This window comes from Neophocaena asiaeorientalis, unplaced genomic scaffold (assembly GCF_003031525.2).
Source record: "Neophocaena asiaeorientalis asiaeorientalis breed wild unplaced genomic scaffold, Neophocaena_asiaeorientalis_V1.1 scaffold45, whole genome shotgun sequence".
Lineage (NCBI taxonomy): Eukaryota > Metazoa > Chordata > Mammalia > Artiodactyla > Phocoenidae > Neophocaena > Neophocaena asiaeorientalis.
The window spans coordinates 10,311,573-10,337,827 of NW_020174642.1; the positions used below are offsets into that span (position 1 = coordinate 10,311,573).

General features: G+C 51.6%; 1 protein-coding gene and 1 non-coding gene across 2 annotated transcripts in view; one reads left to right on the forward strand and one right to left on the reverse strand.

The window, feature by feature from the left end:
- The first annotated feature begins 522 nt into the window (after nucleotides 1-522).
- UBASH3A (ubiquitin associated and SH3 domain containing A) overlaps nucleotides 523-26,255 on the forward strand; it is a 39,956-nt gene continuing 14,223 nt past the window's right edge. The window contains exons 1-8 of the mRNA XM_024758241.1: nucleotides 523-790; nucleotides 2,762-2,815; nucleotides 5,723-5,909; nucleotides 8,213-8,411; nucleotides 11,827-11,996; nucleotides 12,890-13,098; nucleotides 19,504-19,627; nucleotides 24,859-24,958. Coding sequence (XP_024614009.1) covers nucleotides 678-790; nucleotides 2,762-2,815; nucleotides 5,723-5,909; nucleotides 8,213-8,411; nucleotides 11,827-11,996; nucleotides 12,890-13,098; nucleotides 19,504-19,627; nucleotides 24,859-24,958 — 1,156 coding nt within the window. The 5' untranslated portion in view covers nucleotides 523-677. The remainder of the gene's footprint in view (nucleotides 791-2,761; nucleotides 2,816-5,722; nucleotides 5,910-8,212; nucleotides 8,412-11,826; nucleotides 11,997-12,889; nucleotides 13,099-19,503; nucleotides 19,628-24,858; nucleotides 24,959-26,255) is intronic.
- On the reverse strand, nucleotides 18,354-18,486 carry LOC112408702 (small nucleolar RNA SNORA61). Its single transcript, XR_003004987.1, has one exon. It is a non-coding gene; the product is annotated as a small nucleolar RNA SNORA61 (small nucleolar RNA).

A 26,255-nucleotide genomic window follows, 5' to 3' on the forward strand; every position in this document is an offset into this window, starting at 1 on the left:
CCCACTGGGTGCAGGTAGCAAACACCCCCTCCTCCAGCTGTGACAACCAAAAATGTCTCCAAATATTGCCAGTGGTCCCTGGGGATGGGGGCCAAAATTGCCCTGGTTGAGGACCTTTGTTTTGTTGCTGGTCTTGGAGGATGAGGTGAGCAAGCTCACTTTGTGAAAATGCATTGAGCTGTACATGTAGGATTCATCAGATTTTCTGCATGCATATTAAACTTTAAGAGTTTTTTAAATTAAAAAAAAAATTCAATGAATAACTAGAAGAGCCAAAACTTTTAGAGCTAGCAGGGACACTAGATGCAGTGTCTTGCAGATAAGGAAGCTAAGATACAGTGGCTCAGAGTTAACCCCACACCGGCTTCCCCTCCTCCACCCTGCCCCCTCCCTCCCAGGCCGACTCGCTCCCCAATACAGCCCAAGTCAGAGCCAAGGCCGATCCCATGCAGGTACTCGGTTGGACCTCTAGACTCCAAACCCCACTGTGGAAGGGGCTTGGTTGACTACACCCATACTCTGCAAAGAGAATTCTGAAAACCAATAGCTCATGCAAACAGGATATTAGCTTTTGTCGGAAAGATCAAAAAGGGCTTGAGGTTTTTCTTCTCAGCCTCAGCCTCCCCTGCCTCTCCCTCCCTGCTTTATCTGCTCGCTTCAGTCGGCATCAGGAAGAGATGGCAGCGGGTGAGACTCAGATCTATGCCAAGGTTTCCAACAAGCTCAAGGGCCGCAGCACCACCTCGCTCCTGGACCCCCTCCTGGGCATGGGCTTCCCGGCACATACCGCGTGAGTACCGCCCTGGCTGGCCATGTGCCCTGGACCCTGAGCTGGCCCCTCTGGGGCCACAAAACTGCAGGTGGCTCAGAGCACTTACTTCCTGTCAAGGGGTGCACCATGCAGGGCCAGAGACTGGCTCAAAATGAGGCCTTTTCTGCTTTTATAAATGACACGATCTTTGCCTTTTAAAGACAAACTCTGCTGGCTGGTGATGGAGGGACCTTGAAATTTGTGAAAATTGGAAGCAGGGTTTGGAGGGGTCTGGCTGTACCCCCTCTGTGGGCAGCTCAGTGAATCTGAGACAGCTTTTTAGACTCGAATTTGAAAGCCCCAAAGCCGGGTGGGTCTCTGATGCTGGGACCTCTTGAAATACACAAGAATGCAGTTCTAAATATGCAGGGAAACCCCTTGTCCTTAGAGGGGGGCTCTCTTGAATGTCTGATAATGGAGCGAAATGGTTAAGGAACTCCTCGAGCAGGGTGGACATGATCCTACTTGCCCAAGGAGAAGGGCCACACAGAGATGACTCCACCTTGAAGGTCACCCTCTGGGAGAGGACAGGGTCCCCCAAAACAATGAGCTTGAGACCGACGGCAGGTTGCAGCTTCCACAGTTTTCTTAGATCTGGGGCTTTTCACCTGCTTATTCATGTGGGAAATACATCCTAAGTCCCCTTAGGTAACCTCGGATTTGGGGGGGGGGGCAAACTCTCCTTAGACAGATGACAAACCCTTGCCCAACTGCGTGGAATGACTGAGGCTGGACCCCTTTCCTCCCCAACCCAAATCAGGACTTTGTTGTCATGTTATGCTCATAGTAAAGCGGGGGTCTGTGAGACGGGAACAGAACCAGGCGTGTGCAGGGAGCTTGCCATGGGCCGGGCACCATCCGTCAGAGGCAGAAGGGGACACCGAGGCCAGAGAGGGCAGATTCTGGAGGGGCAGGGCTGGAACCCCACTCCCAGTAACACTCACGCTTGCAACACTCATGCTTTATTACGTGACCAAAGCCACCATCGGAGACGTACTCAAAATTCCTTCCAGTTTAAACAGCTGCGTGTTGGAGGTGGAGAAACGTGTTTTAAACGTCTCCCTTAGGCGAGAGCACCCAGGTAAGGCTCCTGTTAACCTCTCCAGGCAGCCTCATCCCCGCCAGTATCCTCTGAAATAGCAGTGCTGGGCACTGGCCATCTTGGGTGCCTGGTCAACTCCAGCTATTTCCAGGCTGAATTCCCGGATGAATTACCTTCACCAAACTCCATCTGTCCAGTTCAGTCCCCTTCAGTTAAACTCCATTCAGTGTACATTCATCCCAGTTTCAAGGATGAGTAAGACTTGGTTGGGCCCAGGGAGCTTGTGGTCCAGTTGAGCAGGTAGATGGACTCAAGTCCACTGAGATGAGGGGCAATGTGGCCATATGTGCAGTGGGGAAGTGCAGGAGAGCTGCACGGGCATCCTGCTTGGGTGGTTTGCGGAGGGCTTCCTGGAAGAGAAACGTCTGAGCCGAGCCTGGAAGACCCAGTGCCATTTGCCCCAGGACATGCTGGCACCGGGCCTAATCTTGGCAGGGAGGCACGTGTGCAAGCCTGGGACATGGCCCTGCACAGCCGACTCAAGGGTCCAAGAGCGGGTCCACCTGGCTTGGGAGCAGGTGCGTTGGGGAGGGATGGGGACGCGGGATTCAGGTGTGGGTGGACCTCAGGACAGGAGCCCTTGGACTCCGTGCCAGGGACTGGGGGTGGGGGCCAGGGAGGGAAAATGATGGGCTGAGATGCAGGGCGTCTGCGTTTCCAAAACCACAGTGATGCCACGCGGAGGGCGGAGGACTGGGCGCTGCATCCCACTGTGAGGTCTGGCTGTCCAGCCCTTGGGGGTGACCCCCTAAGGTCCCATGTGCTGCAGGGACACTCCTGTCTCTCTGACCTTTTCCAAAGAACAGAAGGCAGGTTCTGAGAGCTCCTCGCGTTCTCCCTCCCCACAGGCTCAAGGCGTTGGCGGCGACTGGAAGGAAGACGGTTGCGGAGGCGTCAGACTGGTAGGTGCAGGGTGAGCGCTGGGAAGTGCCCAGGACACTCCAGGGGGCGGGGAGCCTCCATGCCGCCCACCCAGCACCCAGGGAAAGGAATAAAGAGGCCCCGGTTAAAATGGAAAACAAAAGAGAGAGAACGTTGAACAACGTTTTCTTCACTTAAAAGTCTGATTTAGGGCTTCCCTGGTGGCGCAGTGGTTGAGAGTCTGCCTGCCGATGCAGGGGACACGGGTTCGTGCCCCGGTCCGGGAAGATCCCACATGCCGCGGAGCAGCTGTGCCCGTGAGCCATGGCCGCTGAGCCTGCGCGTCCGGAGCCTGTGCTCCGCAACGGGAGAGGCCACAACAGTGAGAGGCCCGCGTACCACAAAAAAAAAAAAAAAAGTCTGATTTAATCCAAACGTGCCTGTCAGTGAAGAGTAATATCCATGTGATTTGTTGAGTAAATAGGGCAGAGCCATTCTTGCTGATATGAAGGCGAGGTTGCCACCGTCTTCACCTCTGATGGGGCGAGAACTTGCAGGTGGTGCTGAATGCCCCCCAAGGCCTCGCACGTTGCCTCTCAGGGTGCCAGGTGCCTGGGGGCTGGGGGGAGCTCTGGGTTCCAGGAGGCTCAGCCAGCCCTCAGCTCTGCAGCTCTGCCAGCCTCCTGCTGCTACGGGCCTCGGTTTCCAGCCCTGGGAATCAAAGAGGACACCCCGTTCTCTAAAACTCAGTCCCGCCCTCGTGTGACCTGATGCCATCATCCTTCCCCTGGTGGGAAGTCCCCTCGTGCTCCTCCCCGGAATAGCTGCAGCGAAAATCAAACAAAAACCCCAGGTCCCGCCAAGCTGGGGTGCCCTCCCCAGAGCAGGATGGCAGACACAGGCACCAGGTCTCTTAGGGCTCAGAGTGTCCTCGGCGGGAACCCCCTCCTCCTCCAAAAACTCTAGGCCAAGGGCAAAAATGCCCGCCCTGTACGGGACAAAGGGAAGCACCCGGGACCCTCTGGGCTAGGCTAACCCTAAAGTCCATTGCAGAATTGGAATTAAAAACCAAACCCACTGCCCTGAGGGTCGTGCTAGTGGTGACTCAGCCAGAAAGCCCAGCAGACCCACCGAAGAACAGGGAGGTGGTGGGTCCCCTAGATTCTGTGAGAGTGGGACCAACCGCACTCCTAATCGGGGGCAAATCAGGATGCCGTTAACAGCAAAAGGCGGCTTCAAGTGCTGGTGAGAATGAGGGGAAGGTGGTCTCTCACTTTCTCAGCTGCAATAGCGGTGAATTAGCTGCCACCCAGAAGTTCCTGTCCAAGTACATTCCCTGAAGAAACACAGAGGACCTAAAAGGACATGTACAAAGATCTTGATCACAGAGCTGTGAAATTTAGAAAAAAGAAAACAATTTAAATGTCCATCAGTGGCATGGGTGGATGAGATATGTAAATGATGTGCTGTTATACAGACCTTAGAAGGTTCATTCTGACAAACTTCCCCAGATGTATGTATATCAATGTGGAGAGATTACAAAACCACAGGGTCGAGTAAAAAATGCAAGTTGCTGAATTATTTGAACAATAGCTTATGATTTATATAAAACACACACAAGTGCTATCTGTGGATTTGTTACCTAGAGGTCTAGAAGAAAACAAGCAGATTAAGACCTGAGGTTTCCTCTAGAAAAGGGGAAGTGAGCTACAATGGAAGGGGTATAGCTTCCTCTATTGGTATTTTTTTTATTAAGGAGAAGGTATTTGTGTGTCTCTTATGTTTTCTCCAGTGGCTGTACCCTGATTCCTAAATTTAATATTATATCACAAGCACTTCTCTGAGTCATCAAAAATTATTCAAATCCATAATTTCCAATGACTGCATGATAAAGTTATTGTCTTTTTTCTCGTTTTTTCCTTCTTTCCTATTATAAATAACCATACAATAAATATGTTATATGAAGTCTTATCTATACTTTTTCCCTCGGATAAATTTCTGGAAGTGGAATTATTAGTTCAAATGGAATGGGTATTTTAAGGCTATTGACACATCTTAGCAAATTGCTATATGTAAAGGTTGCAGAAATTCATCCTTAAGTCTCACTGCACCTTCGACACAATCAAGCCTAACTTTCACCCTCTCAAAGACATTCTGTTAATTTGACAAGTGAGAAAATCAGTGTCTCGTGGTTGCCTCAATTTTTTTTTTTTTTTTTTTTTTTTTTGCAGTACACGGGCCTCTCACTGTTGTGGCCTCTCCCATTACGGAGCACAGGCTCCGGACGCACAGGCTCAGTGGCCATGGCTCACGGGCCCAACCGCTCCGCGGCATGTGGAATCCTCCCGGACCGGGGCACGAACCCGCGTCCCCTGCATCGGCAGGCGGACTCTCAACCACAGTGCCGCCAGGGAAGCCCCCATTTTTTTTTTATTATTGGTGAGAATGAACTTGAATTGGGGGCTCTATGTCATTTTTCCTAGTATTTTTTTTCTTAGTATTTAAAATAACTTTCTGAATTGAAAGAAAATATAGTAGCCACCTAAGTTCTGTCTAGTTCTTTGTGGCTTTGATTTTTACACTTAATTTGAAGTTGGAGATAAAATTAAAGTGTGAGTTTTTTTCCACAAAATTTTCAACCCTAAGGAGATGACTGGCCCACAAAGACCACTAGAAGACCAGGTTTTGAGTGTTTCTGTCACCTTTCTCTGCTTTTCTGGGTCTTTGGCCTGGGAATCAGACTAGCCAGGATCTGAGACCTGGCTGGACACTGACCTGCTCTGCGGCCACACTCAGCCCCATGCTCGGCAAGTCCCGCCCGGGCATGGACATCTCTGCTCTGCACGGCCTGCTGTTCTGAGTTGCTGTCACCACTGTCCTGTGTCCTCCATGGGGAAAGACTCTTTTGGCCACGACGCCAGGTAACAGTGTCCCATTCTCTGTTGCAGGCTGCACTGCCATTGCAATGACCCTTCTCTCGACGACCCCATCCCCCAGGAGTACGCCCTTTTCCTCTGTCCCACGGGACCCCTGCTGGACAAACTTCAAGAGTTCTGGAGAGAGAGCAGGCGTCAGTGCGCAAAGAACAGAGCGCATGAGGTCTTCCCTCACATAACGCTCTGTGACTTCTTCACGGTGAGTCGGTCCAAGGAGTTTTTAATGCTCATTAACACAGCGGCTGAGTCATTTTCTGCCATAACTAGGTGGTGATGGGGCAAAATTGAGGGGTTTACTTTCACAGGGTGGTCCACAATGGTGGTGTTACCCGGACTCTTTGTGTGAGATATCCTTTACTTTCTTCCTCATCTTCATCTGGTCAACTTCTATTCATCCTTCAGAACCCAACTCATTTATCCCCTCCCTGTTTGAGTCTTCCCCAGCTCCCCAGGCAGAAGAGGTTGCTGCCCTTTGTGCTCCCACCATCCTCTTGTTTCTAAGTCTAGTGGCACTCTTCCCCTGTTGCATGGCCATGTGTCTGGTTCAGCTCTGCATCCCTCACTGGACTGAACCGCTCAAGTGAAGGAGGATAATTCACTTACCATTGCCCCCCAGGGACCAGCACCATGCCTCAAACAGAGTGGGTGCTTCACAGATGTGTGATGGATCAACTAAAGAACGGGTTGGCCAGCCACAGACGTAGGACTTCTCCCTGCCTGGGGGACCAGTTCTCTGATTCGAAAGATGTTCAGAGAGCCAGCTCCAGCTCCCAGGATGGGGTCCTGGGAAGGTGAGAAGGACCTGGGATGCTCAAAAGACAAGAGGGAGACATGAGAATGAGAGAAGGAGGGGCAGACACCACTGTGGCTCCCGACCAGAGAAAAGTACAGAGGGCACACCCTGGCCCCACCCCGGCTCTACTGCCAGCAAACTCTAAGGGTCCCACTGGGGCCCAAGGAGCCCTCTGTTCCAGGCTCCTTTGCGCTGCACGGAAAGGGGGATGCAAACCTGTGCAGGAAGCCTTCCAGACGATGCCCAGGAGAAGCAGCATCTTCCAAAGCCCTTGACAATCATCCTCATTTGTCAGGGCCAGTGGGGAGGGATTCCCAGGTTCTGAAACCAGGAAAGTCCCAGGCAAACCAGGGTGAGTTGGTCACCCTACTTGCACATTGATGGCATTTGTGACAGGCTCCTTCCTGGCTTGTCCTAGGAGCTCATCAGGGAAAGGAGAGGCAGTGAAGCCAGCAACGAACATGACCTTAGAAATGGACACACCGGGTCCTGACAGCCAGAGAGCTGACCGGGGCCTCCAACTCCTCCTCCCAGCCTGTCGAGGCATGTCCATTTGTGAACGCACACACACATACACAGACACACAGAGACACCACACGCACACACCGTGTCACACACACAGATATGCACACAGAGACACGCCCAGCATGACACACAGACACACCACACACGTAGACACACGCACACACATTTCCCTTCTCTCGAGGTGGCTGCCCCCTCACGCCCGCCCCACGCCCCACCCTGCCCTGGTGGCTGAGTGCCCCTTTGCCACCACACGGCGCCGTCAGCTACAGGTCGGGGCATAACGTGGCTCCATGCTCCCAGATTACATGAGATGAGTGCCCGCCAGGCACCACGTGCTTTCCAGGCCCTACGAGGACTGCAAAGGTACAACAGAAAGGGTTGAATTTAGTGCGCTCCTGGTTAGCAGGGGAGCCGAGGGTGTGCATTAACAATGACGATAAGGTTCATAACTCAGAGAACTAAGAGGGCTGTGGGAAGCCCAGAGGGAGCCAGCTGCTGGGGAGAGCAGGATTTGGCCGGCTCCCCGAAGGGGGTGGCTCTGTCAGGGTTCCACTGGGGTCCCACACGGCCACGTGGAGTCTTTCCCACTGAGCAAGGAGCCAAGGGCTGTGTGGCCAGAGGGCAGGTGAGTGGGTGACAGCAGGGTTGAGGGGGAGCTTGTGAGCCAAGACCACGTCAGAGGAGACCCCGTTGGGGGCAAGGATGGCCCGATCACTGGCCGAGTGTGTGGCCTGCTGCCGGGTCTGAAGGTCAGCAGCTGAGGGGTAGGCTACAACCCTCCTCGGTAGGGTAGGTTGTGAGCAGTGCACCCCGGGGCTGCCTTGGCGTCTACAGGAAACCTCCAGAAGCCAATGATGCAGCACTGAGCCCAGCTGTGGGCCACAGGACTGGAGGACGGGGCTCAGGATGTGATGCAGGGTTGGGTCAACTCAACGTGCAGTGCGGCACATATTTAGAGGGACAAGGGATTTTTGACCTGGGCACTCAAAGGCTATTCTATTCCAAAAAGAGCTTGACCTGAATTCTACAAGAAACTGGGGACCAGCTATAGAACGGATCCATCACCCCAAACGCCAGGACTAGTTAAATTATGTTACAGCATCGTGAACAGAAAAGAGGCTCCCGAGGCTGCCTGATTTTTATTAGTTAAGGTAACAGGTGACTGTCCTGTCTCTGTCCCTCAGTGCGAGGACCAGAAGTTGGAGTGTCTGTACGAAGCACTGAAGAGAGCCGGGGATAGGACCCTGGGCACCTTCCCCTCGGTCGTGCCTCTGGTTCTCCATTCTTCCGTCAGCTACCTGGGCTTCTTCGTGAATGACAGCACCGCAGACATCATCCAGGAATTTGCTGTGATGTTCGCCACGGAAGCTTCCATCTTAGCAGGTAGGCAGCCCCAGGCAGAAGCACACGCAGGGCCCGGTTAATAGAAAGTGGTCCCTTTGTGCCTGAGGGACTGAGCTCGCCACACTCAGATGCGATGGGCAGACCCCAGGGCAGCAAGAGTGAGGCTGTCTCCCCGATGCAGCGACGGTCATCCTACGGGCTGGCCGGGCACAGGGTTATCTGCACCCTCACCAGGTCACTTCCACACCCACCTGGCCCTTCACAGCCAGCAACTATGACATGGCCTTAACCTGAGGCTGAACAATTAGCTAGAACCTCTGTAACAGGCCAGGATGTCCTTCAAAAATGTGAGCTAAGTCAGACAGAGAAAGACAAATATCATATGATATCACTTATACGTGGAATAAAAAAAATGGTACAGATGAACCTATTTACAAAACAGAAGTAGAGTCACAGATGTAGAAAACAAACTTACGGTTACTAAGGAGGAAAGGGGTGCGAGGGATAAATTGGGAGATTGGGACTGACATATACACACTACTATATATAAAATAGGTAACTAATAAGGACCTGCTGTAGAGCACAGGGAACTCTACCCAATACTCTGTAATGACCTGCACGGGAATAGAATCTAAAAAAGAGTGGCTATGTGGATATGTATAACGGATTCACTTTGCTGTACAGCAGAAACTAAACAACATTGTACATCAATTATACTCCAATAAAAATTAATTAAAAACAAAACAGAGTGAGCGAATAGAAAGACTCAGAGCTAGCAGAGGGCGCTTCTCTAAGTGGGAATAGCCTTGTCTGCATCGATGCGGTTTTTCAGAACACTCAGCCGTGTTCCAGCTGCTGGGAAACTGTCCCAGGAGGGACGGTGTGTGGTCACATGATGACAGGGGATCGTAGGCTGGGGCACCTCCCTCCCTGCCCCCTGCAGACATGTATGAACGCAGATGCCGGTCACAAGAATAATTTCCTTAGTCCCAGATTTCCATTTGGAGGCTCGCTTGGCGAGTCTGGGATCATATTTGCTAGATAATGATAACCTTACCCCATGTCCTTGCGGATTGCCTCCCTTACGTAAACGTGAGTTCAGGGGATGGCTCTTGAATCTCCTTGTCTCTAGAAGGACGACGGACATGGCTCTTGTCCTGATGCAGTGTATCAGCCACTTGCCTCCGAGCAGGCCTAGTACCTCACGTACTCCCATGCCCCCCAAAAGTGGCTCTTAATGACCACTCATTTTAAAAATAGAGTGACTGAGGGCTGTGCAGGGTAAAGTGCCTGCCCAAGGTCACTGTCATGGGTTGAAAAGTGTCCCCTAAAATTCAAGTCCACCAAAACCTCAGAAAAGGACCTTATTTGGAAATAGGTTCTCTATTAGATGTAATTAGTTGAGGTCACACTGGAGTAGGACAGGCCCTAAGTCCGGTGTCCTTGTATGACGAGAAGACACAGAGACACAGAGGAGAGGCCATGTGACCACGGAGGCAGGCTTTAAAGGATATGGCCACAGGCAAAGGAATGCTGGGGCCACAGGAGCTGGAGGAGGCCAGGAGGGACCCTCCCCGGGAGCCCTCAGCGGGGGAGCACTGCCCTGCAACACCTTGGTTTTGGACTTGCAGCGTCCAGACGCATGAGAACAAATTTCTGTTGTTCTAGGCCACCCAGGGTGTGGCCATCTGTGACAATAGAGTCCCCAAGCCAGTGGGTGGTGGACCTGGCACTAGAGCCCAGCCACGTCCTGCTTCACGCCTCCTGGGCTTTGTGCTGACCCGCTCCGCACCCCGGGAAACCGGCTTTGACCTCACGTCCATCGCCCACCCCTTAGCAGGCTCTGCCCTGCCCTCCACAGCCTGCACCCTGGGCCTGACCCTGATGGATCAGGAGGCACCAGGCACAGCTCAGCCAGCGAGCATGATCCTGGCCAGCTCACGGTCCCCAGGGGCATGGGCCACACAGAGAAATAGACAAGCGCCCATTCAGATCAGGTGACTCAGTGATCTCTCTGACGATGACCTCAGCGGGCCTTTCCCAGGCCACGTTGACTCATCCACGGCAAGGCTGTCCCCCCCACCTCGTCTGGAACACCCGAGAAAAGGAATTTCCCCGCCACCCACATGCTCTCTTGCTTCGAGCTCCTCTCCCCTGTAGCTCAGGGCCTGGAGACCTCGCAGCTCAGGGCCTGGAGACCTCGCCAGTTTCTCTTTTGCTACCAAAGGCTCAGATAGAGGACGGGAGACATCAATGGGGTTTTGCCAAGTCTGGGCTCCAGGAAGTGGGTGCATCACCCTTGACGTTTTTCAGGGGGAAGACAGATCCTGTGTGTTGCTAAGTGTTGCCCGTTGGAAAGGTAGCAGGTAACTAAGATTTACTGAAAGTTTCCCGGGGACCTTACGGTTAAGAGGTCGGTTTCCCAGGACAGCCCGTCCAATCCTCAAGTTGCTGCTGTCGAAACTGAAGCTGAGTCAGACCAGGATGGTCCCCAAAGTCAGCTGCCAAACGGGGCAGCTGGGTCTAAAGTCAGGTCTATCAGATTCCAGAGTCTGTGCAGTTCCACTAATCACCACCTCCCCGGAACAAAGCTGCTTTGTGACCCGGCTGAAACCGGATCCCGGCTGCTTCGGGGACGCTGCTGCCCACTAACCTGAGGGCCCTGGGATGAGGTCCAGGAGGGCTGGGGCCATGAGGGCAGAGGTCACTCCAAAAGACCAGGGCCTGGTGGCGCAGGGGTTGAGAGTCCGCCTGCCGATGCAGGGGACGCGGGTTCGTGCCCCGCTCCGGGAAGATCCCACATGCCGTGGAACGGCTGGGCCCGTGAGCCATGGCCGCTGAGCCTGCGCATCCGGAGCCTGTGCTCTGCAACGGGAGAGGCCACAGCAGTGAGAGGCCCGCGTAAAAAAAAAAAAAAAAGACCAGGGCCTTGGCCACTCCAAGGGCTTCCTGCTTCACCAAAGTCAGCAGAACATTAGAGGCACTGCGACGTCCGATGGAATCGCATTGCTTAGGGCATTTTCTTCCAGAGACTCCGCAACTGAACAAAAAGCCATTGACTGGAGCGTGAGCCCACCCGTTCAGGTCACATGCACACCCCGGGGGGTGAAGGAGATTTGAATCAATTGTCGGGACAATTAGCTTGCAAATTGATGGGCCACAAACAGCCACCCCCAAAACCTGTGTCTCTATACCCTCTGCTTTCCTGCTTCTTCGTAGAATCTGCAAGTACCTCCTTAACGAGGTGACCTCTGTGTGGTGGCCCGTCTGGGCCAACTCCTTGCCCTGTCGGGGCAGCGCTGGTGTGGGGAGGGGAGTGGGCAGAGGCAGGAGGTGCGTGTGTAAAGGCGTTTGCACCTCCAGCCCGGGCTCGTGGCCGCCCCCGGATGCGGAGGCCCCCGGGCGTGCAGTGCGGACGTCCGGGTCAAGGTGCCCCGTTTGCGTGATTTCACAGACTGCACCGTGAAGCCCTGCACCAAGCAGCTGCATCTCACCCTGGCCCACAAGTTCTATCCCCACCACCAGAGGACGCTGGAGCAGCTGGCCAGAGCTGTCCACCCCGGCCACAGCTGCCAGTGGACGGCCGCACTCTACTCCCGGGACATGCGCTTTGTACACTACCAGGTGAGCGAACGCAGGCGGACGGCTGGACTGGACCCCGCCATGGGAATAGGTGAACGCTGCCCTCCTGACGGAGCCCTGACCCGCAGGAGCCCTCGGATGGAGGTATTTCAGCAGAAGGACGGACTTCTATCCCTTGTCTAAAATCATTCTGTGGTCTGCGCTTTGGAATTAACATTCTTTTGTATATTTAAGTCGCAGACACAGAAATTTGGGGAAACAGTGGAAACATTTCTGGTATTAAAAATGGACAGTTGCAAAGATTTACGAGTACATTGTGCTGCTTGCTAATTTGTTTAGATAATGATTTGAGTGAAGCCTCGGTTCAAGACTCCCTCCCCGTGGGACTGATTGCTTTAGATAGAAAGCTTGGTATGCTCCCTTCAGACCCATGGAACAAGTATGATTGAATCCACCGTGTTCTGTGGTGTGGGAGAAGCTGTAAATAACCTCACTCCAAGGCGGGCGGATGTGAACATCTGGTTATGCTTTGAGATTTTCATATAAGAAATAAGTAAACAGAGATAAATAGGTAGGTAGATAGTAGACTGATAAAATAGGTAGATAGATGATAGAGATAGATAGATAGGTAGATAAATTGATAGGTAGATAAGAGGTAGATAGGTGATTGATAGATACAGATGTAAATAGATACAGAGGTAAATAGATGATAGATAGATAGATAGATGATAGAGAGATAATAGATAGATGATAGATAGATAGTAACTAGAGAGACAGTTGATAGATAGATACCAAAGTTCATTTCTGAATGTACCTGAACAAGCGTATACCTCCTTTTGTCATATTCTACTGTCATCAGACAGAGGCTTGGATGTGTCTTGGAGACACAGAACCCATCCTTGCTTGAGACGTGAAGACACTTTCCTCCGTTCTAGACCCTGAGGGTCCTGTTCCAGTACAAACCGCAGAACACGGATGAGCTGACGCTCAGTCCCGGTGACTACATCTTCGTGGACCCCACTCAGCAGGAGGAAGCCAGCGAGGGCTGGGTGATTGGGATCTCACAGCAGACCGGCTGCCGGGGCTTCCTGCCCGAGAACTACACGGAGCGAGCTAGCGAGTGTGACACCTGGGTGAAGCACAGGTGAGCGCCACTCTGCCCCTGCAGCCCAGACGCCTCTCTCAGACTTAGTGTCTGAGAGCGTCTTTTTGGAAACAGTGGCCGTGGTGCTTGTATGCTTCTAGACAGTTCCATTGTTGGTAAAAATTGCCTTCTCCGTGCTAGCAACATTATCCCTGCAGGTATATGGTAAATATCTTGGTTGATTTGTGGTTTTCCACTGAAAACATTCAGAAAACATCAATTACTCTACAAAACTTTTCTGAGATCATAATCCCAAAAGGACTACAAAATACCACTTCCTTATTATGAGCAAAACAAACTATAGAAGCATACAAGCACCGTAGAAGAGATAATTCAATTAAAGATAAGCCAGTGAAATAAATTACGATACATCCATACAATAGAATACTTGAGGTTTTTAAAAATGATCACAGGGAAGTATTTTATGTACTGATATAAAAAAATCCAAGAGAAGTTGCAGAACAATGTGTATAGGATAGTACTAACTGTGGGGAACAGATGCATTAAAACATTACCCTCTGTACTTAGATCTGCACGATATGTATTTACATGCACGTCCATACATAAAAGTTCCCTGGAAGGGAAGATGTCTATAAACGTCTAACAGTGGCTACCTGCAGGACTGAGGGTGGGAGTTGGGAGAATGGAATAGGAATGGGAGGGAGACTTTTCACCCTCTACCACTGCATAATTTTTAACTTTGTGAACCATAGAAATGCATTACTTATTCAAAATCTAAATCAATCAATTTTAAGTTTAAAGAAAAGAATATAAGGAAACTGGGTCAAAGGGAGAGAAGTCAGACAAACCCAGGGCCAAGCTCTGTGCACACCATGCACGCTGTGGGCCCCAGGCTCCCAGCTCTCGCACACCCAACATGGAAAGGGATATGGCTTCCACGGAAAGATCACAGCCATCCCAGGTGTGGGTAGACCAGTCGTCCCGGAGAAGCACAGTTTTGCAGATGTGGACACGGCTATGTGTCCGGTGGCCACAACAAAATCACAGGACATTGGTGTCACGAGGGACTGCAGAGATAATCGGGTACATTGTCATCCCTGAGACCTGAGAACACTTGGGCCCAGGGAGGTGGAGGGGCCAGATGACATCACGCAATCAAAGAAGCACTTGGTTCCTTTTAGAACCAGCTCAGACCATCACCCGGTCCAATGAACCATTTAAGGAGCAACAAGGGAGAAGATACCAGTTCCACCCCAACTGACCATCTGAGGTCCAGGTGGTGTGGGCTCCCGTCTGGTCCCTGTCCTTTAGCAAGTCCTCCAGTCCTTGCTCAGGACAAGAGAGCATCACTGTCGCCAGGCAGTCGGCAAACTGGATGTTTCTAGAACTATGCAGCTAAGATTCTGGAGAAAATGAGTTTGTGGCTATCGCATCTTTCACCTCACAGTTAATCTATTATTAGTCACCTGTCACCAAAGTAACGGTTCCAGCTTTTAAGCTGAACATTTCTGGGACTATTCCTTCTAGAAACAAGTTTCCCCTAGGAATTGATAAGTATTAACAAGAATTATAGCAAAAGAAGAGAAAACTAAGTACTGGGCTGGGCTGTGGGGTGTCTGATTGGCCGTGTTTTGGAAGCACCCCAGCTGTGCTGGGGAAGAAGTAAGACAAACAGTGACATGTGATTATGGGTCAGAAGGACAGAGAGCCAGCACTGTTGTTGGACTCAGCTGTCCTGGCTAAGTCTTTTAAAATGGCCCCAAATGTACTTTATTAAACTTCAAGCTTTTAAATTCAGAAGATGGCCCTAGAATGTCTGGACACCTTACTAATTGGTTGAGCAGAAATGCCATCCGATGATACTGTCCCGAGGCTACTTCAGCTGTGGGCAGACAAACTGCTGTTTACAGACAGTGGATAAATATCCCTGACGGTGTCAGCACAGAATTCACACTTGGGACGTGCAACCCAAGCAGGAAAAAGTATTGGCCTTACATCAGTGACCCATCACCAATGCGACAATTCAGCCTTTGTGCCAATAGTTCAGGGTCTCTGGATTCACTCAGCAACAAAATGACCCCACAATATTTGCCTGTTACTTTGAAGAAAAAGATCAGAGGTGACCACTGTGATATTGATGGAACATAGTTATGAATCACAGCAGTTTTCAACCCTCCACAGACAAGAATGTATGTAGCCTAATCTCGAACAAAGAGCCATGAACGTTAGAGCTTAGAGGACACTTTGTCCTCTTTGAGCCAAGATGAGAGTACCAACCCTGGAGCAGTACATGCTCAGTAACTTTCCAAAACCACAGAGCAAGTTCCTGGCAAGTAGCTCAGACATAATAGAGATATTGTCATGGGCTGCATTGTGTCCCCCAGATTCATACGTTGATGTCTGAAGCCCCAGCACCTCACAATGTGATTGTATTTAGAGATGGGTCTTTAAAGAGGTGACTAAGGTAAAATGAGGTCACAGGGTGGGCCCTAATCCAATTTGCCTGGTGTCCTTATAAGAAGAGGAGATCCGGACGCAGACACACACAGAAGGATGGTCATGTGAGGACACAGGGAGAAGACGGCCGAGTACACACCAAGGAGAGAGGCCTCTGGAGGAACTAACCCCGCCCATACCTCCATCTTGGACTCAGCCCCCAGACTGTATGAGAATAGGTATCTGTTACTTCAGCTGCCCCGTCCATGGTACCTCGCTACGGCATCCCTAGCAGACACGGTCCACACAACCCCACAGACAGCAGCTGTGCCCCTTTTAAAAGCCAGGGAGAATTTAAATACATCTATTTCTATGGTGTAAGTTAAGCAGTAAGTGGGTCTCCAACGTTTCAGAAAAAAACAGAAGTATTAAAATGCTACCTTCTTTCCTTTCTCTTCTCATCACCAACATCCCCATGGTAATCAAGGTTGTATTTCATTTGAAAGAGTAGCAAAAAAAAAAAAAAATTCAATTTTTCTCTCCAGCTGTAAGCTTCACAGATGTTATTTATAGATAAGGAGGCTTCATTATCTGCCCTGTGGGCCCAGAGCAGGGTGCGGGAGGGCCACACCTCGCCACCAGCATTTCCTGTGTCAACATGAGACTGCAAATACTGAGAGGCTCACTAGAAGAGGGAATGTCAATGGTCTGAATATGGGGATCACGTTCTTGTCTATTTATGACCAGTTAAAGATGTCGAATGTGCTGACATCTGACGCTGTGAGAATATGAGCCGTGTAAATCTATTTGACCTGGATCCTGCTGTTAGGGACCAGGGTTCTTAGCTTCCTTAATCAATGGAAGTTGATCAGAGGCCAGACAAGAAATTCAGGCACGGCTTTGTTGGGACCACTGCTGCCACAGGGGGGAGTGAGAACCAACAACAGGTTCCCTTGCTTGCCTGCTCCCCGAGGGGGGGCGAGCTAGTTCCTTATATGGGGTGAGGGTAGGGTGCGTCCAGGGGTCAGGCTGGAGGGGCGACTTAGGTGGTCTGCCCACCCCTTAGGTGGCGGTGTGTGCAGGGGGCCTGCGCAGTGCCCTGCCTTTGCTCCCGACACCCTGTTTCTGCTCCAGGCTCTTCAAAAGTGGCAGTTGGGTTTTTTGGTCTCTTTGTATCTTTTGGGTCCAGAATTTGACCCAACTGGGTATGCACTCAGTTATTTTTAGTCCTGTACAGTTTCTTTGTATTCTGTTGCTGGAGGAGAGGTGTGTCCAGGTGCAAGGCCTGCAGCAAAGGGTCCCAGGTCCCAGCAAAAGGTCCCAGGTCCCAGCCTGTCTCACCGCCAGTAGGATTTACCGCTCAAGACAGGACAGGCAACAAGATGGGAAGAGAAGGTACGACTGGCAGACAGTTTCAGAAGTGAGTTCACTACATCGAAACACCGCGTGGGCACTGAGGGTCCCGGGCGTACGGTTGTGATGGTGAAAAGCAGGTGGCCTGAGCCTGTGGGCCCCTGAGATGCAGGAGAAATGATGCCACTCCCAGCTCAGGACCCGGTTAGGGTCTCAGGATGGAGGCCTGGGAGCCATCAGCTTTACGAGAACTGGGGGACTTGGGGCCACTGTGGGAGAGAAAGGCAAACATTTACAAATGGGCCGAATAAGTAGAAACACACCACGTTCGTGGTGGAGCAAAATGAATCCTCCCAGAGCCATTTCCAGGTTTAATGAAATTCCAGGGAAAATCCCAATGGGATTGTTTGTTGGAACTTCACTGGGTGATTGAAAAATTTATCTGGGAGAATAAATAGGAGAGAAGAGCTGAGAACACTTTGAAAAATAAAAGTGATGAGAGGAGATATTTACCCTACCAGATATTAAAAGCATGTTATAAATCTATAATATGGTACTGACTCGAGGGAAAGAGAAAAAATAGATCCGTGGAACAGACTAGCTAACAGAGCAGGAGACCCGGTATATTAGGAGGTTCCTATCAGATAAATGCATCAGAAATAGGAAAATAAATGGGTGTAAAATAAAAGGTGTTCTGTATGACCTCACAGCACACACTGATATCAGTTTAATTCTGAGTCAAGATTTAAACAGAAAAAGAAAATCATTTTAAAATAGAAGGCAGTTTAAACGACTGTATTTCTGATTTCTGGACTGGGGAGAGCTTTGAAAGCAGAGAAGCAGTGGAATGGATCTTAGGGTGAGACTTAACAGATGTGTCTTTAATACTGATTATTAAATGCTTAAAATGTAAGCCTTCTGTATGTTAAAAATCATACTACAATTTAAAGAGCAAGAAGAGAACATGCTTTCCAGAGAATAGTAATAAAGACGTTCCCTTACCAGTCACTCACGTGAGCGGACTGTCTGCCTCCTTCTCTTCCCCCGTAAACTGGAGGCCCAGGCATCCCTGGACACTCTGCCCACCTGTTGATTTGTGTCCGATTTTTTCATTGAACCCAGAGGCCACCTACTGCATTCCTCACTCCTATCCACCGGGACAGGTGAACCGTCAGAAGGGTGTCCACCAGCTCTGGTCACCTGCAGCCTCTGGGCCCACGTGCCCTTCTCCCCACAGCGTACTGTGATGCCGGGTCCAAACTCCTAGCCAAGGCCACCTGTTCAAGGCGCGTTGCATCCCATCCCTCCTGGGCATCCCATGCCCTCCAAGGGCATCATGCTAGCATCATCTGTCATCCCAAGGCCCTCCCCAATGGATCCCCCCAGCAAGCAAACATGCTGTTATCTTAAAAACAAAATCAAGCACAAGCTCTCTTTTTTTCCCATTTCCCTCTCTAGCTACTGTCCATTTCTCTCCTCTGAGTGTACGTATCTTTTTCACTCAGCCTCGTTTGAAGCTAGCCCACACGCTCTAAAGCAGACTACAGGCCTCCTGAGGACAGCTTCAGTATAACTAGTCGTCCTTTTACGACCACCAGGACAGGTGTTCAGATCCCATGGGAAAGGGAACCAGAGGTGCTTGTAAATTGTTTTTAACTAGAGTTTACAAAGATGGCCTTTCGCTTTCTAAAAGGAATCTCCCCTGGGAACCTGGCCATTTCTTGCTCTTGGAGGATTTGCATCCATGACGGTCGGCACCTGGCCCCTCCCCTGTTCCTCACCTCGGCACCAGCGCCCACTCACCTTCTGGAGTTCTCACAGCTCCGGTGTGCCGTGGCCTTTGCCCACAGTGGTCCTCAGGGCTCCCAAACGGCTGCCCACCCGGGGCACCTGTCTTGATCCCCTAGACGGGCAGCAGTTCCTTCTCCGCGGGCAACTGCTCGGGTACCGTGGTCACCCACCCACCCACTAATGCCTCTGGGCCTTTCCTGTGTGTTGCAATGCTGTCTAATGTGTCTGTTCTGCTCCCTTGTCCCTGTTCCCAGCCACGAGCATCTTCACACCTTTGGTTATTTTAGAAGGCGATTCTTACGGGACGAGGCACTGGTTTGCTTGGGCTTCATAACAAGACATCACAGACATGGTGACTTAAACAGCAGGTGTCCCTTCTCTTGCAGCCCTGGAGGCTGGAAGCCCGAGCTCAAGCTGGTCCCTCCCGAGGCCTCTCTCCCAGGTGTGTAGATGGCCGTCTCCTCCCAGTGTCCCCACATCGTCGTCCCTGTGTCCTGATCTCCTCTTCTCAAAAGGACCCAGTCAGATTGAATTAGCACCCACCCTAGTGACCTCATTTTACCTTCATCAGCTCTTTAAAGGTCCGACCTCCAAATAGGGTCCCATTCGGAGGTCCTGGGGGTCAGGACTATACACCTGAGGGCACACAGTTCGGTCTGTAACAGGTGGTGACGGAGAACGTGAACCACCACCACTGGCTCAAGAGCTGCTGTGTGCTGGGCACTGAGCCGTTTTGAACCATTGTTTCGCTTCATCCTCACGATGACCCAGCCCACCTGTCGCGTCGCAGGCATGCTCTCCATCACGTGACGACCGGATGCTTCCCAGGGTCGTCACGACACTGATCTCTTTCCTCTCCCACAGGACGTACACCTTCGGTGTAGCCCCAGACCCGAGCTCCGTGAAGGACGGTGAAGCCAGCAGCAGACGGAACGGGGAGCCTCAGCCTCTGCCCGTGTCCCAGAGTAGCAGTCTGCAGTCCCTACAGGTGACGGGGCCCTGAGGTCAAATGAGCCGCTCATAGCCCCACTCTGTGTCAACTCCGGGTAGACTCGGCTTCTCAGGGGCAGCTTTCATTCAGACACTGCTGCCCTGAGCTCAGACCCAGGTGGGCCAGCAAGGGGCCCACCTCTCTGCTACCAGGTCCCCCTGCTCCGTCCACCCCGGGCAGAGGGTGACCCCCGCACACACGCACACACTGTGAGCCTGAGCTCTGTCATCATGGCACTAGGTCACGGGGCAGGAAAGGGGCAGGGACCCAGCCCTCCTGGGGTCCGCACTCTCACCCTAACTCCGCCATCGGCCAGCTGGCTCCTCCCCCAAGAGCCCACCGGCCCCCAGAGCTTGCCTCCAGTTCAGACAAGAGCTGAGCGCAGGGCAGGGGACACTGGGACCCTGGGAGGACAATGGGTGACCTCTTTAGCTGGGCCTTCAGGGGGTGAACGGCCTGGGTGGAGAAGCTGCAGACTGGGAGCCAGAGGCCTGCCAGTCCCAGACCGATGAAAATGGGGCCCCCGGCCCAGACTCTCTGGGAATGAGGGGGGCCGGCCTGGACTGGGGCCGTGGGCTCCCTGAGGCTGAGCCCCCCTTTCAGATTGAAGGAGGGGAGGAGCTGGCTTGCAATGCTCAGCCCCGAGCTCGAGCTCGGCCTCTGTCTGAACACTGGTGCTTTAAATGAACGAGAACCTGACACCGTCCCCGATAACAGAACCCTCCCCTGGCCTGAGGTCACTCCATCCAGGTAGTGAGAAAGGAAAACTGGCCATCGTTTTGCTATGGTCGAGTAGTGGGCTGAAAAACATCTCCAAAGAGGTAAGGTCCCAATTCCTGCCACCTATTATGAGGAAAATGGTCTTTGCGTGTGGGACTGAGATAAGAATCTTGATGGGGAGATTATCTTGCAGGCCCTAAACCTAATCACAGGAAACAGGGGATGTGATGCTCATAGACGAGGAGACAGGCACACAGGGAGAAGCCACGTGACCTCGGGGCAGAGACTGGAGCCACACGGCCACACGTCAAGGATGCTGGGGCCACCGGGACCCTCCCCTAGAGCCTCTGAGGGGGCCTGGCCCTGCGACGCCTTGATTTTGGACTGCCAGCCTTCAGAACTGGAAGAGAATAAGCTTCCTTTGTTTTCAGCCCCCGCAGCTGGTGCTTTGTTACAGCAGTCCCAGGAAAGGCATCCGGCGCCTTTTGTCAAAAGATCTGATGCAGCCCTGCTGTTGTGTGGACCCGGGGGTTAGTCCATTCCATTCGCCACGGACCTTTCACTTTACCATAATATTCCTGATGCAAAGCTCTGCCTTTCAAAGTTCAACTCCTCCGTGCTCTTCCAGGGAAGAAAATGCCCCCAATCCAAAACCTCAGCCCAAGGCAGTGATGGTGCTTTGAGACCATCAGTGAGCAGATCCAGGTTGGGAGCACGTGTGTGTCCCGTGACCTACTGGGAAGATCTGTCCTCGGCAGGGGGAATGAAATAGAAAGGGGGTCCTGGTGTCCGTGCAGGCAATCCCATAGCCATACTTCAAAATGTAAGACAGCAACGGGACTTCCCTGGTGGCACAGTGGCTGGGACTCCGTGCTCCAAATGCAGGGGGCTCGGGTTCGATCCTCGGTCAGGGAACTAGATCCCACATGCACGCCACAACTAAGGAGCCCACGTGCCGCAACTAGGAAGACCACATGCTGCAACTAAGACCCAGTGCAACCAAATAAATAATTTTAAAAAAATGTAAGACAGCAAGACGACCTTCCCCTTGCAGCTGCCGGAGGTCGGTGTTTGCATCCTGGACCAAACATCGGCGCCCTCCACCACAGTATTCACTTCACCTTGACCTTGTGCCCATTTTGAAGACTCGGCCCCAAGGCCCCGAGAAACTACATATGGAGACTTTGACCGTCCCATCGGCTCACAAACACCGCATTTCATGCACCCGTCAGAATGTAGTCAGGTCCACCGAGAAGAGCGCTGTATGTCAGGCAGCTGGAGATTCTGCATCCCCCCGGGGGTGGGTGGGCCCCATGAGGGGTTGGGAGGGTCTGGCTGGGGCTGCCCATGGTGCCGGACCCAAGAGCGCTTGTGAGGCAGGTGCAGTTTGCCCGAGACCCTACTTTCTGGTGTCTGCCCTTCTCAGCAATTCCCAACCACTTTCCAACATGCGGGGACTCTGCTGGGGCCCCTTCGTCCTTCTTGATGAACTTGAAGACATGCTGGGGGAGCAGCCAGAGGTGCAGACCCTCGAGGCCCCACCCCTGTTGGCAGAATCAATCCCAAGGGCGTGGTCAGTAGCACTGGCTAGTTTCAAATGAACACCGTGTCTCTCAGGGTGTTTACCTGTTAAAAATACCTACATTTTCCTCTCCAGTATTTGGGGGAAACCAGAATGTGATTCTGGGTCTGGTGATGGAGTTCACACTGAGGAGGGCCACATCTCGTCACCTCTTCCTCACATCACCCAATAGCAAAGATAGAGGGACTTCCCCGGTGGTCCAGTGGTTAAGACTCTGCACTTCCGATGCACGGGGCGAGAGTTCGATCCCCGGTCGGGGAACTAAGATCCCACGTGCTGCGCAGGGCAGCCAAAAGAAAAAAAAATAGCAGATACATTTTCACCCCGAAGCCCACCTTCAGAGGGATGTGAGGCCAAAGATGGGGAGGGAGAGAAAGGGTCCACCTGACGAAAAGGAGTGGTCAGGGCAAAGCAGACCTCTGGCTGGAGCTGTCTCCTGTCCAGACTCCCTCCCCCTTCTGACCGTCCCTGGTGACCGTGGCTCCAGGCATGACCAAGTCCCCCCCCCATGACCTCCTGTGGCAGGCACTGTCAGCTCTGCCCCTCGTCCTCTGCCATCTGTGACTCATCTTTCCATGTTGGTCCAGAGGCCCCAGTGAGATCCGAGGCCCCCTAAGTGGGGCACCTGTGGACGACACCTTGTGTCCCAGCATCTGGCACGCGTGTCCCCAGACCCTGACGGCACGAGTCCCCAGAGGCAGCGGGCCTGTCAGATGCGGAATTTCCCATCCTGCTCCAGAGTTGAGTCCCCTGAATGGTCTGGGCCTGGTGCTGGGCAGCACCGCCCCTGCCCCCGGGGCTGGGAGGCGAGCTCCTTCAGAGTCCCGGCCCAGCCTCAGTGCCTCCCTCGAGAGGTTGTCTGTCACCTCTGGGGCTCCCGCGGGAGGCCTGTGCCCCGCACAGCTGTCCTGGTGGCTCCACGTCGGCTCCGCCCTCAGCCTCTGCGGGTCACTCTCACCTCTCCGGCCACCTCAGCTCTCCCTCATTCTCTCCGTCTTTTTTGCAGAAAATGTGCTCAGGCTTCCTCTCGAGGTCAACCTCTCCCTCCGACATAGCACAGCGAGGAGAAGGTTCAGCCCCAGCTCCCCTGAGGAAACCCCCAGCCACCCCGCACATAGAGGTCCCCTCCTCAAAGACCCCCCCACGCCACGGCCTGGAATGCAGCCCTTGGGTTAATTCACCAAAGCACTGACCTCCCCCAGAGCAAAGGTGGACGTGAGCCCTGCAGTTTTGAGGCCCAAGGGCCGTCTGAGCCCCTGCCCAAAGCAAAGGGGGAGAGCTCCAGAGAGCTCTGCTGTTTCCACAGCTGGACCCTGCTAACCTCCTGTCGATGCCTTTCTCTCCCCAAAATAAATAAAGTAAAATAAAGGGCTGTTTTCCCCTAGCACTCAGCCAAACAGAAAAACACCAGTTATGGGAAAGAAGGGCCATCAAGAAAGGAGAAGGAAGGGGTAGATGCAGGGCTTCTCCCCTGGGTGCCCAGAGCTGAACACACGCCCTGGCACCCTGGAGAACAGGGTGAACCACATTTAAGCAGAGAACCACATTTAACACACCAACACTGGGGTGGTCCCAGAGGGCCCCTCGGAAGAAAACGAGTGCCAACAACAGAGGAGACTAGGATGGATGGATGGATGGCTAAATGATAGATAGATTAGATAGAGCGATAGATAGATAGATAGAGAGATAGATAGGTAGATAGATAGGTAGGTAGATAGATACATAGATAGGTAGATAGATAAGATGATTGATAAATAGATAATAGATAGATTTTATAGATAGATATAGATATAGATACACACACAGATGGTCCCCAACTTACACTTGTTTGACTTTACGATGGTGCAAAAGCAATATGCATTCAGTAGAATTTTGAATACTTGAATTTGAATTTTCCCAGACTAGTGACATGTGGTCCAGTCCTCTCTCTGATGTTGGGCAGATATCAAATGATATTAAATGCATTTTTTACTTAAGATATTTTCAATTTATATGGGTTTATTGGGATGTAACCCCATCCTATGTTGAGGAAGATTTGTACATATCTAATAGTATATACATATATCTATTATATATATCTATTATATATAATAGATATTATGTAATCTATAATGTTATAATAGATAGTATAATATAGTACATTATGATAGATATAATATAGTATATTATAAAGATTATAATTATATAATTGAATTACAATTACATATCATATTATAAAGTAATAAGTGTATATATTATTATATTTAGATAGATTCAGATCATTCCTAAGAAGTCACTATGGAAGGGTGAATATTTGTGTCCCCCACCAAATTCCTATGTTGAAATCTTGTTGATCAATGTGATGGTGTTTGGAGGTGGGGCTTAGGTCATGCGGGTGGAGCTCTCATGAAAGGGGTTAGTGACCTTATGGAAAAGACCCCAGAGAGCTCCCTTACCCTCCACCGTGTGAGGACACAGTGAGATGTTAGCCCAAAAGAGGGCCCTCACCTAACTGTGCTGGTGCCTGATCTCTGGCACCCTGAGACTTCCAGCCTCCAGAACCATGAGACACAAATTTCTGTTGTTTATAAGCCACCCAGGGTATTTTATTACAGCAGCCTGAAGGGACCAAGACAAAGGATAAGAACTTGGAAGAGACAGAAAGTAGACAGTTGTGCCATGACGTGGGTCATTTGTTCTACTTCCTTTTCATTTCCTATGTGTGCTATAGTGCCCAGAAAATTAAAAGTTGCAAGAAATCAGAGATCACCTGCAATTCCTAGCCCGTTCTCATCATAATGATCCTGGTAAAACGGGCTGTAGCTACTGAGCGAGGAAGGAAGAGACGTGGTGTCCAGGCCACCACTGGATGACGGGGAGAAGCTGCTGGAACAAGTCTCATAAGGCGGGTGTTCACTCTCACGTGCCTTTCTTTCCACCATTCCAGGCCACCATACTGAGGAAAAGCGTCCTGGTGGTGCGCCATGGGGAGAGAGTGGACCAGATCTTCGGGAAGTCCTGGCTGCAGCAGTGTTCCACTCCCGACGGTAGGTGCAGTCCTGGAGAGTCCAGAGGCAGGAATTAGACAGAGCTAACAGATGAGATCACGTCTCAGATTTCTTAGCCAGAGCCCCTGGGGCACCATGCTTCAGAATGACCATGCATAGACTGTTCATGTGGGATAGACACACGCTCCATCTCTCTCCGCAGGCATTACATGTGTGCATGTGAGCGTGTATGCCTCTGTAAGTATCTTACCTCAAACGCTTTGGGGAAGATGGAGGAATGGTTTTCAATAGTAAGCAAGTCTGCTGGAGTGACACGTGGACAGCCCTGTGTGTCCCAGCAGCACACACATGGCATTTGGTTAGTGGGTAAGGCACTGCCTTGAAAGCAAGTCACTCTGACCGCAGTCACGGACCCTCAGCTGCTGGCACATACCCCAACTTGCAATCTCACAGCTGCATCTTTCTGAGTCATCTTCCCTGCAGTGGTCGCTTCCCTACAATGTCTGGCCGTGCTATACTCAACTGAAGGGCATATTTTTTAACGTATTGGGTGCTTACCCCAACTTCACCCCTCTGGATGCTAAGAACTGAGAACAGGGCTTGTAAATACAAAACACCCACAGTCTGTGCTGATCCACAACTGCATCACACACATCCCCTAACGGAAAGCCCAGAGTGCCACTATTTCTGAGCCATGGATAATTATATAAATGAAAGTACTAAATGAACCTAGTGATAAAATCCATTCACAGTGGCTGGACTTGCTGAGCCCTTGGGGATCCCTCCAGGAGCCCAACAGGCCAAGAAAGGGGGAGGTGAATAGGGGAAGCATTGGCAGATGACCTGAATGCAGAAGAAAATTCCTGAGCAAATGACGTCATGACTACACCTATCGCCAAGAACCCATAGAACTAATGCAATGCTTGTCTCTACAAAACAAGACCAAGTAGAGGCACAAAGGCTCAAGGAAGAGATACGTGGCTCTGAAGATGCACTGACATTCAGACAAAGAATTAGAAGACACTTCCTGCAGTAAAACAATTACTAAAACTACAGACTGAAATGGCACACACGTCAGTATGTATATGATGGTGGTGGTAGTGTGAGAACCAGACCAAACAACCAACATCAAAAAAGAGTGACTGGGGCTTCCCTGGTGGCGCAGTGGTTGAGAGTCCGCCTGCCGATGCAGGGGACACGGGTTCGTGCCCCGGTCTGGGAGGATCCCGCATGCCGCGGAGCGGCTAGGCCTGTGAGCCATGGCCGCTGAGCCTGCCCGTCTGGAGCCTGTGCTCCGCAATGGGAGAGGCCACAACAGTGAGAAGCCTGCGTACCG